Consider the following 12,500-nt stretch of genomic DNA (forward strand, 5'->3'; position numbering starts at 1 on the left):
CAATCGGACTCCCCACTGAGCAGGGATTCTGTTGCAGGGCTCAATCCCAGAGTCCCAAGATCATGACCTGAGCTGAAATCAAGAATCAGAAACTCAACTGAGCCATCCAGGCACCCATAGGAGAAAGTATTTGTAAAATATTTGTCAAGGGGTGCCTGGGCAGCTCAGTTGGTTAAGCATCTGTCTTCAGCTCAAGTCATGATCCCAGGGTCCTGAGATTGAGCCTGCCCGCATTGGGAATCCCTGCTCAAGGGGTGCCTGGGCAGCTCAGTTGGTTAAGCATCTGTCTTCAGCTCAAGTCATGATCCCAGGGTCCTGAGATTGAGCCTGCCCGCATTGGGAATCCCTGCTCAGCAGGGTGTCTGCTTCTCCCTCTCCTTCTCGCCCTCCCCCTGCTTGTGCGTGTACGGGCTCTCTCTCTCTCTCTCTCAAATAAATAAAAGCTTTAAAAAAATAAAATATTTGTCTAATTGTTATCCAGAATATTTAAATAATGCTTTCTACTTGATAACGTGGCAACAGAACAGTTAAAAAGAAAATGAAGACAAATCCCAGGGCTAAGATTTAACAGACATTTACCACTCAAGATGTTATTGGTCAGTAAGCACCTGAAAAGGTGCTCATCATCATTATTTGTCAGGGAAAAACAAAATAAAACATGAAGACAATCCACTATACACCGGTTAGATTGGCTAAAATAAAAACGATAAGCATTGTGAATCATCTAGAACTCTTTGTATTCTGTCGCTGGGAATATGAAAATTATACAACTTTGGAAACAACTTGGAAATTCCTGAAAAAGAATAACATGCACTTAGCATATGACAGTCATTCCTTCCTCGTTTTTTCCTCAGAGAAACAAAAATATATGTCCATGCGGAGACTTCTATAGTGATGTATTTGGCAGCTTTATTTTGTATAGCCTAAAACTGAACACAGCCCAAATGTTCATCAATAGGTGAATAACTAAACAAATTATGGCCAATCCATACAATATAATACTAAGCCATAAAAAGGACTGAATTATTGATAAAATGCAGCATCATGAATGAATATTGCAATCACTATGCCAAGTGAAGAAAGTCAGACAAAAAAAGATTACTTACTGTATAATTACATCTGTATAAAATGTTAGAGTATGCAGTCTACTATATAGTGACAGAAAGATTCCTAGTTGCCTGGAGAAGGGAGAGGGAAGGAGGAGGGAATGATCCTAAGAACAAATTACAAAAGGAGATGAAGAAACTTCTGGAGAAAATAGAAAACATTTTTGTATTCATAGTTTATATTTAGTAGTACCTTAATCCTTATATGATAGCTAACTGCTACTTGGAGTTGTCTACCAGAGACCTTCTATTTTAGGAACTTCCGAATGTCATTTTAGCCTTGAGAGGATTGTCCTACTCTACATGTTCTGGATATCCATAGCTGTCCTAGCTGAGAATAAATTTTATTACAATTATTGTTTAACCTGGGAAGCCACCATTAATCTTTTAAAAAATTTCTCTTTTACTTTGAGATACTCAGTTGTATTGTGATTTCTGTGGAATCTTATTAAATGTAATGTGGCTCAAACCTAGTGCTCTCTAATATCTTTATTGGATATCCACTTCATTTGGAATTGAGCTCGGGTGTCGTTGTTGTTATTGTTTTTAAATACAAACTGGTTCTAAGCAAAATCATCACCTAGATAGAGCTTAGTTTTGGTCTGGTATTTCCTTCTCATGTCTGCTTCCTTCTTTTGTCCTTACCTCCTTCACCTGGCTCCCAGAGCCTCCTTGCTGCTGCTCCCCAAATACCAAGAGCTTTTATTTTTGAAAAATAATCTGAGGCTGAATGAACATCATGCCTCAAGAATCCCTTTACCCAAAATGTAATAATTCTTATCTATTCATTTAATTCTAACTTTGTCTTTTTCGTAAGTCCTCATAAACCAACTTCTGTTTGATAATTACCAGTTTCTATAACCAAAGTTGATCACAGGATTGTTGGGAAGTTTATGTGAGATACTTAAGAAATGTTGTGAAAACACCTTGTAAACTCTGAAATGCTATATGAATGCCATTTAAATTAACTCTGATGTAAAATGTGAGACCCTCTTTGTACATTGTTATAAATATCCCTCGTGGAATGTAGCAGTGTTCCTGAAGGGCTAGGAAACCACAAAACAGTATAGCACTCTGAAGAATCATTGTGTACTCAAAGATTTGTATAAGAGTTAATACTATTTTATATCCTTGTGTGCCAGATTAACCTAAATTTTAATGATTACAAATGAGACTCCAGGGGCACCTGGGTGGTCCAGTTGGTTGAGTGTTGAACTCTCGATTTTGGTTCAGGTCTTGATCTCATGGTTGTTAGTTCAACCTCTGTGTTGGGCTCCGTGGTGGACATGGAACCTACTTAAAAAAAAAAAAAAAAAAAAAGAGACTCCAAGTAAACGTCTTTCTTGTGAGTGGTTGCTTTAGTATAGGCTTGCAGACTCACTCTGGATACTGTCAAAATTACAAAAGATGATTTGATTTTTTTTCCCCAAGTATAGAAGAATATTTATTGGGTACTACAAGTCCAGTATTACATACCTCATCCAGAAATGAGGAAAACAAAGATGAATGAGATAAACACACTATCGGGGAACGAGACTATTCTGTCCCTTCAAGGTCCTTCTAGGCGGACTAAGAATCAAGTTGACATCAGACAGATTAACAGAAAATCAAATTTAATAGCATGTACAAGGGTTGAAAGACTTAAATGTGAGACAGGGAACCATCCAAATCCTAGAGGAGAACACAGGCATACATATACATACACACACACATACAATGGAATCTTACTCAGCCATCAAAAAGAATGAAATCTTGCCATTTGCAAAGACGTGGATGGAGCTAGAGTCTGTTATGCTAAGTGAAATAAGTCAGTCAGAGAAAGACAAATACCATATGATTTCACTTATATGTGGAATTAAACAAAACATGAGCATAGGGGTAGGAGGGGAAAAAAGAGGGAGGCAAACCATAAGAGACTTTTTAACTATAAAGAACAAACTGAAGGTTGATGGAGGGAGGTGGGTGGGGGATGGACCAAATGGGTGATGGGCATTAAGAAGGGCACTTGTTATAATGAGCACTGAGTGTTATATGTAAGTGATGAATCACTAAAATTGGTTCCTGAAACCAATATTACCCTATATGTTAACTAACTAGAATTTAAATAAAAACTTGAAACAGCAACAAAAATAGCATATGTGTGGGGAATCCACAAGAAATGGAAATTCTAAAGATAGGCAAAATTAGGTATATATGTCATCTTGGACTAAGGAGAAGGGATAGGGGTCTGGGACTTGAGGAAAGGAATGCAATTTACAGGAAGATGAAAAAGAGTAAATGTTTAGTAAATTCATGTTTGCTGAGTCACTCAGAAACAATGGGACATAGAGGAATTTGATCAAACAGGCCTTGCTTCTTTCCTCCCTATCTACTATACCTCATTCTTATAATGTAGTTCTTTGTGGTCATAATTCTCTTCCTAGAGTAGGTCCTCTCCTAAATTCTTTGAGGCAGTTGTGGGGGGAGGTAAAGAGCTTTTCCTGAATCTGCTGGGTTTTGATTGTTTTTTAATTCGATATATTCTTCATGTCAGAGTGACCCACTATGGGGTGGCCTGCCCTTGGCCCATATAACATGAAGAAGGCCATGCCTACACACATCTTAATGCAACTGTTGAAAGCCACAGATAACGAGCCCATCTTGAAAGTATCATGAGAAAAATAATGCATTACATACAAGAGAACCAAGGTTTGATTTTTAGCTTACTTCTGAATGTGAAGGTCAAAAGAGCAACATCTTTAAATTGAGAAAATTATAAAAAAAAAATACAGCCTCTCAATCCAAAATTATATATTAAAAAATACATGTTTATGAATAAAGACCAAATAAAGATATTTTTACATAAAGGAATCTATCGCCAGTAGAACTGCATTATAAGAAATCTTGAAGTCTCTCAGGCTAAAGGGAAATGAAACCAGATGTTCGAGCATCTTCTTAAATGTTTATTGGCCATTGCGTTTGTGAATTGACAATTCATATTATTTACATTAATTTGTATTTTCTTAATTATGAATAAGGTTGAACAGTTTTTGAGTGTTTATTGGCCAGTGAATTTGTTTTATGAATTGATAATTTATATCATTTACCCAGTTTTTCTATTAAATTTCTTAGCCATTTGAGGAGCCTCCCTTAGGCTCTATAAATATAAACCCTGTATTTGTAATGCAGTTATTTGCCTTTATGGCATCTTTTACCAAAATTGTTTCATCTTTCTTGATCAAATTTATGTATAGGTGTATTTTTATTTTCTGGGTATCCTACCTTATAAAGAATATCGTGGGCCCCTAAAATACATCCACATGCATCCTGAAATTTACCATTTATTTTTAAGATTAATGACTCAAAATAACCTTTTTTTTTTTTTTGAGTGGTTTTCACTAATCCTTCTGTTTTGGTTTAGTTTTTGTGAATGCCAGTGCTTCTTGTTCTTTTTTGTGCCATGGACCTCTTTGAGAGTCTGATAAAAGCTATGAGCCTGTTCCCTGAAACAATGTATATACCCACCAAATTTTGCATATGTTATCAGAAGCTTTGCAGAGTATTAATTTGTAGCCAGTACATAAGAGTCTTCATTCCATTTTAAGGAAATAAGTCCTTCATAAATACCATTTTTTTTTGTTTCTCCATTTGAGTGATATCAGAAGTTTTGATACTGGTATATTAATTTGATTCATTATTGCTTAGATACAAAACCTTCAAGTAGTTTATATATTTTAAAATAAAGGGCAAGCTCTGTATGTAGGGCATGCCCAGAACAAATTCATTGTCATGTAGACATTATTGTAGGACTGTGTATCAACTATAGTGAACTAAACTACTATGTCAGTTCCTAGAACTCATTGCCATTCAAGGGCCTTAGACAGTATAAATATTTAACTCAGTTGAATATTCAGAGTTTTTGTTTCTAGCAGTGATTTTCATTAACACTTCCCTTTAACTTAACTGTTTTACCAAAGTTACCCAATTCTCTCTTTTTTTTTTTTAAGATTTTATTTATTTATTTGACAGAGATAGAGACAGCCAGCGAGAGAGGGGACACAAACAGGGGGAGTGGGAGAGGAAGAAGCAGGCTCCCAGCGGAGGAGCCTGATGTGGGGCTCGATCCCAGAATGCCGGGATCACGCCCTGAGCCAAAGGCAGACGCTTAACCGCTGTGCCACCCAGGCGCCCCACCCAATTCTCTTTAATGTCTTTAGAAACTTGTCTCTTTAACCTTAACAATTGTATTTATTCTAAAATTAAAAGACCCTATAGAATCCTATTTTTAATATAATAAAATTTCAATTTCCTTTAACCAATAAATTGATATATTTTGTTTTCATATAAAGGCATTTCTAGGAACATAAAACCATCTTTGCATCTTTGTGTTGTAAATATGTGGAACTAGAGAAAAAATGGATTTATGCTTTTATCCTGTTTATTCATAGTTTTTATTGCTGTAAATTATGTTCAGTTTTCAGAAAGGCAGTGGAATTTGACATCACTGTCTAGGAACACAGCATTGAGTTTAGACAAAACTGGATTTGTATTCTAGTACCACTCACTCATTTTTAATTTTTCTGAGCCCCTGATTTTCATTTTTATCTTTAAGCAAAATTAGACTGGGTAAGAGTTATGCTTTTATATGAAAAGGCTTTTTAAAAAAATTTTGGCAAAACTCTTTTTTGAAACTGAGTTCTAATGATTAGTGACAACCTGCATGCCAGATGAGCTAGCCTTTTTAAGTTTGTATTCACTTAGACCTCTTTGGTGTTCACCATGGATTAGTAATCTTTTGTTGAAATTCCATTCCTGCTTGGCTCCCATTGAAATTGTATATCCTTGGTTTCCTTCTTCTATCTTTATGGTTACTGTTCTATCGGACTCTCTTTCCTAATACCCTGCAGAGCAAGTTCTTCCTGCCTAACTGGATAGACTTTTTTGTTGCCCCTATATCATTTCCTCCTCTTGGCTATTGCTCTTGCTAGTCTTATGACTAGAATGGCCTTTGCATCCACTTAAATTGCATCTATCCTTCAGGAGTGTATCTCCTTGAGAATTATCTCAGCCTCTCCAGTACAATTAAGTCTCCTTTCTGATTGGTTATAGATTAAATGAGAAAGTATATATGAAATTAATTTTTCAACAGTAAAATATTACATTTTTGATATTCAGTTAAGTTTTTGATATAGAAGTTATTGTTGATACTCAGTCACCTTCATACATACACATAAAACTGCCTCACATGGTGCTCATTTTTTAGAAATTTTTAAAGTTTTATTGGGATATTCTTACATACAATAAACTGCACATGTTTAAATTAATGGTATAAGATTAGGCACATGAAACCATTCTCAGAATCAAGATAATGCGTGCATCTGTCATCCTCAAAAGTTTCTTTATGCTACTTTGTTATCCTCCATTTCACTTCTTCCCCTCATTCCAGGCAACTACTGATTCTGTCATTATGGATTAATTGTCATTTGCTAAGATACCATGTGAATAGAATCATACAATTGTATCCTGTGTTTCTAGCTCTCCTTTAAAAAAAATTTTTTTTTGCCTAGCTTCTTTCATTCAGCACATTTTGAGATTAAGCCATGTTTTTTCATGAATTCATATTGATTTCTTTTTATTGATAGATATCATTCTGTTATATGGATATACTGTATTTTGTTTATCTCCTTACTGGTGAACATTTGAGATTTTTTTCCAGTTGTAGATTACTACAGAAAAACTGCTATGAATGTCTGTATTCAGGTCTTTGTGCGGACATAGACTTTCATTTTTCTTGGGGGGAAACACTTAGGAGTGAAATGGCTGGACCATATGGTAGGTGTATGTCTTTTTCAGAAGCCACTAAACTGTATTCTAAATTTTGCTTTCCCATCAGCAGTAAAGGAGTATTTCAATTGTTCTACATCTTTGCCAATACTGGTATGGTTAGGCTTTTTAAAGTTAGCTCTTTTAATAGGTGGGTAATGGTAGCTCATTGTGGCTTGAATCGGCATAGTTTTCAGTACAGCTTGGAGAATAAGAGTTGAACGTTTATGTTTAAATTTTTTATTTTTTTTAAAACCTCTGAATTTGGGAAGTCTGAATTCTGTGATAGCAACTTTCTCCTTTGAAAATAAAAATATGTTTAAAGTTTACGTGTTTGCTTGGTGCAGTAACTACACAATGTGCTTAGTGACTTTCATACACACTTATTTAAGGGTAATCGTTGAAGGAAATAAGAAATAGTGACAATAAAAGCATCAGTTCTCTTAAGTAAATAAACCTTACGCCCTCAGAAGTATTTAGAACTTGTTTTCTTTGGTTTATGCTTTCTGTATTTGTCAGTTTTAATTGTTTAAGAGAAAGTAAAAGAATCTGTTTTCAAAATATGGTTTTCAACAAAATTGTTTCTTTTTAACAAGAACTTATTCTTGATTATGAAGGACAAAAGAATTTGAACTAAAATTTTTCTGAGAGGCTTTTTGTAAGATCTCTAGCCATTAGATTATTTTTTTAAACAAAAAGAACTATAACCTGAGATTTGAGACTTCATCACACAAAAAGCAAGAGAAAACTGTAACCCAAGTACTGTTTTATATCAAATAAGGGTTGACAACAGTGTTTTTATGCATCTGTTCTGCCCACATAAGAAGCCAGCTTTATCATCTGGATGTGTCCTGGGGCTGAAACTTCTTATAAATATGAGAATTTCACTTTTTTTTAAATGGCAAGCAGAATATGGTATCCAGCTGTGGATTTGCTTATATATTTTGTTTGCATTTTTTTCCTTGGGCTTGTTTTATACAGTATATGGCAATATGTTGTCATACAAATTCCATGATTAATGCTTATTTATGAAATCTTATGTAAATATCTTAGAACTTAGTCAAACAATGTGCAAGTTAAACAGTTTTTTTCTCTGAATATTGGAATGACAAATCCAAGGGGAATAGTAGGTTGGATAGTTTATGTTCTTTATCTATAGCGAAGTCTTATATGTAACATTTTCCTTTTACTGTTCTATGTTATGTCATTCTTTTTTACTTTATTTTGCTGGGCAAGAAATCCTGTTTCAGTTTTATTCCTCAGAAAAATAAGAATTCGAATGTGGAAATCATTTAGAAATAAGAATGGTAATCATTTCATATGTAATTAAATAATCATATTTACTAGTATATATTTGATATCTAATTCTGATACTGACCTCTGCTCAAGAGGCATTTCTTTGTGTTTGTTGTATTAGTCCTATATTAAAAGCAATCCACTCTCCCATAATAAGTAAGCTGTTTTATTAGCATTATTACCATGTTAACATGATTTTCCCACAAATATGCTAAGTTGCTCATAAGGTATCACAGTATTAATATGTAGCAGACTTGAAGTATGGGTAAATTCATTGTATCTACTTCAAATTCAAATCATGATAAAATACTTAATATTGTAAACTTGTTATATGAATTTTCTCTGCATATCTCATCAGAATCATAGTATCATAAAATATTCATGATCATATGCACAATTATATAATATAATTATATATCATAGATTATAGATCACAATATAATAAGATCAGTGGTGCATTAATAGATTTTTATTTCATGTATTTTTGTTTTCCTTGACTTGTTTTAATTTTCTCACATGTAGTAATTTAGTTAATTGTGACTAGAAGTTGAAAGGCTTGTTTTCCCTGTTTTTTTTTTGTTGTTGTTTTTCTTCTGCTCAGGTGCAGCTCTTATATGAGCTAACCGAGATCATGAATAAGGTCTGGAATAAGATTCAGAGGAGAGGCAATCTCAGTCCTTCCTCAGCCTATCCGGAAACCATGGCAGGGCCGGTCCCTGGTTCTCCAGTGAGAAGCAGTGTAGGCACAGCTCCTCCAGATACCAGCACATGCAGCCCATCTGCTGATGTTGGAACTACTACTGAGGTAAGTGTTTCTGAAAAATTCTGTTGCCAGTGAAGGGTGATATATACCACAGAGTTGTATATCAGGATTGAGAATGAAGATGACCTCACTTCTGTGGAAGCTGGCAGGTTCAGAAGGCTCATGGGGAGCTGTGGTAGCAGTGGCTGCTTATTAATGTTCCTTTTAGGTTCCAGGATTTTAATTACGTTCAGTAGGTAGTCGGGTAGCTCAGGAAAGTGGGGGTTCTCTGGAATGGAAAAAACTGAGACACAGTAAAGGTATGTTTCCTCAGGAGTATGGAAACTTAGAAGCTGAGTGAAAAAGAGGCTCATGCTCCTTTCCCCTACCTTCTCCCCCCTGCCCTTATTGTAAACCATGGTGTTATTATTATTTTTACATTAGTGGTTTTCAGTCCTGTCAGACCCAAAGTCCTCTCCTTCTCCCTTCCAGCCATAGAAACCTTTCTTTTCATTTTTAGCATCCTAACCTTACCTAACGTGCCAGTGACCTTTTATAACAAATATTTTATAAAGCCCCTTTACTATCCTGAAAGGAAAATAAAAAATAATATAATCCACATATACATATAGTTTCAAAAATATCTTAAGTAAAATATAAAGGATTAAAGGAATATAATTGAAGGTATAATAACATGTATTTCAATATATGTATAAATGCTCAGGCATGACTATGTTAGAAGAAGACCTAATGAAGTCGTCAGGTACATATAGTGACTGTGAATGTGAGTGATACCGACTCTGAAGGTCTATATCCAGTGCCACAAGTGGTACTATTGTGGCATCATTTGTTGGTGGCATCATTTTCTGAAATAGCGGCAACCCTGGTAAAGTTTTGAACAAAACAATATTTATTCTTCTTTTCATTTCAGTAGTTACATTTCTGGAACTCTTAGTGTATAATAAAGTCGTGCAGAAATGCCAAAAAAATAGTGTTTAGTCTAAAACTGAATTCAATTTTATTTCCAAATATTTATACACAAGATTTTCACCTGTGTAAATTTCTGTGAGCTAGGGAGCGCCTGGGTGGCTCAGTCAGTTAAGTGTCTGCTTTCGGCTCACGTCACGATCCCAGGGTCCTTAGGATCGAGCCACACGTTGGGCTCCCTGCTCAGTGGGGAATCCCTCTCCCTTTGCCCTCTCCCCGCCCCGGCTCTCTTTCTCTCTGTCAAATAAGTAAACAGAATCTTTAAAAAAAATTTCTATGAGGTAATTTTTGTTTTCCAGGACTTATTCATCATAGAACCTCTTTATTCCCCTGCTCCTAACCTTTAAATGCCAGTAGTGACACCCAGTCATTGAGTCAACCAAAAACATCCTAATACATTTTTAAAACACACCCTAGAGGGCTGAACTTGCACCACTGAGAACTACTATGAAAGATAGAGGTAGAAGTTATGTTTTTGTTTTTGCATAAAGATATCATTTCCTGTGGAAATAAAGTTATTGGCAAAATACAGAATTGGAGGAAGAAGAAAGTAGTTTTTTTTTTTTCCAAAAAAATCAGTAAAGGCAATCAAACTCAGTTAAATGAGCATTATTTTTTACTTGCTTTGAGGCTCTAACACGTGTTAGAATAGATCTATTAGACAACGGCACAAGCAGCTTCTCTATCCCTGCTCATTCTAAATTCTGAGAAACACAGTGACCTGAGTGATGGGTATTACTTTTTGATGAGGTTAGGTCAAGAATCTAGAAACGTGCCATTATGAGGTCAATGGAGCGTATCCCTTCTAGGGTAAAAACCGTGAGTTCTTTCTTGGAGATTCCTAATGTTCTTAGAACACAAAATCTCCTGCAGTTGGAAAAAACAAAAACAAAAACAAAAACAAACCCAAAAAACACCCACTATATTGAATGCAGTAGTGTCCAAACTTGGTTAACCAAAGACTATTTTTTCTACATATTAACATTGCACAGAATATACTTTGTGAAATACTTTGGAAGAGTAATCAAAGTTTTTGGTAATAAATTCCTAGACAAGGATAGTACAAGTGAAATTGTTAAATGAGGTTAAATCACAGAAACATTTCACTGGCAGAAAGGAGAGTGTTCCATTAAACAGTTGTTTGCCAAGTATTTTATTTACCAGGATTTCCAAATAAACATGACTACCTGTTTTGGGGAGACGTTTTTTTAGAAAGAAATATTTTAAAAACATTGAAAGACCAGTAAAGACAGTGCTCTCATGGAATGGTCCCATCTGTTGGTCATGCATCTAGGGACTGCCATTCACATAAAGTACAGTGTAACCTACCACATGGTGGCCCTGATACAAGATGTAATAGAGATGAACATGGCCTGTAATTGTAGGAGTATGATTAACAGTTTTATTCTATGGGATCTGTGGGTATTTTGCAGAGAAGGTAACACTTGAGATGGATCTTAAAAAATGAATATGACATTAGTAACAATTTTGTGGTAGTAAGTGTATTATAGTATGATAAGCTAGAAGAATAATGTCTTCATTAGCCAAAATGGGGAAATTAACAAAGGGAAAGATTAACAAAGGGGAGATTTTTTTCAGTCACATGAAAAGAAATTCTGATTTTAATAATAAATTCCTTACATTACTGCAATTAATTTAAATTTAGAATGTTGAGGATTCTTTCTGATTGAGTTGTAAACATAAACAATGAAAATGCTCCTAGTGGATTTATTAGTTTTGTGTTAGCTATGGATTTAATCTGATCTGTGTGAGGAAGATCTGTAAATAAAAGAATCTTAATGCAAAAGATTCATTTATTAGAGGAAGACCATGTAAAGCAGCTTGCAGAAGGTAACACAGACTTATGGAGGAAAAAGTGGCAAAAATTTTCAAAATGTACCATCTTCTCTTGTTTAAATAGTGTGGTCAAGAAAAGAGGTGAGTAGTCCAATATGGATTTGAAACCTACAATTACTTGTGAAACTTGTTCTCTGAGAAATATCTTAAAATAATTTAGCTGCTTTATTTTCCATAAATGGCAGGAAGATTTTTGTGAAGACTGTTATATAATAACCAGTGTTAGGGCTGAATCTAACCTTATGAATTAGAAGGTATCTATGTATTAAATATTTAATGTTTAATTTTTGTCCTTGCTCTCAAGAAAATAGTTATGTGGAGATCAAGGTTAACTAGGTATCCTTTGAGTTTAAATTTACCCCTTTGAGAATTAGCCAGTAAAGGATGACATCTGAAAATACAATCCTTGTTTTCTCCTGTGTGTATGAATGCTCCATCTATGACTCAATCTGTGGTTTAATTTATCCAGAATTCAAAATTTGTGCCCAAGTTTTCATTTCTGATTTCTCTTTGTTTATTGTGCTGCTAGAATTGTGCGTAATGATCTTTGTAATTTTCATTACTTTACTTTTGAGTTCTAGCATGTTAGGTATGTTACTGTGATCCTTTGAATTCCATTTTAAAAGTATTTTTGTAATTTTGATGAATTTTGATGAATATTTGAATATGTTACTTACCGAAGGGAATAAAACCTTGTTCTCTCACTGGAG

At 34.8% G+C, this 12,500-nt stretch overlaps 1 protein-coding gene across 1 annotated transcript in view; it reads left to right on the forward strand.

Annotated features, from left to right (window-relative positions):
• The window catches only part of VPS13B (vacuolar protein sorting 13 homolog B), a 759,954-nt gene that overhangs the window by 411,325 nt on the left and 336,129 nt on the right, over positions 1 to 12,500 (forward strand). The window contains exon 25 of the mRNA XM_040625596.1: positions 8,806 to 9,009. Coding sequence (XP_040481530.1) covers positions 8,806 to 9,009 — 204 coding nt within the window. The remainder of the gene's footprint in view (positions 1 to 8,805; positions 9,010 to 12,500) is intronic.

The sequence above is a fragment of the Ursus maritimus genome, unplaced genomic scaffold (genome assembly GCF_017311325.1).
Source record: "Ursus maritimus isolate PB19 unplaced genomic scaffold, ASM1731132v1 scaffold_9, whole genome shotgun sequence".
Taxonomy (NCBI): Eukaryota; Metazoa; Chordata; class Mammalia; order Carnivora; family Ursidae; genus Ursus; species Ursus maritimus.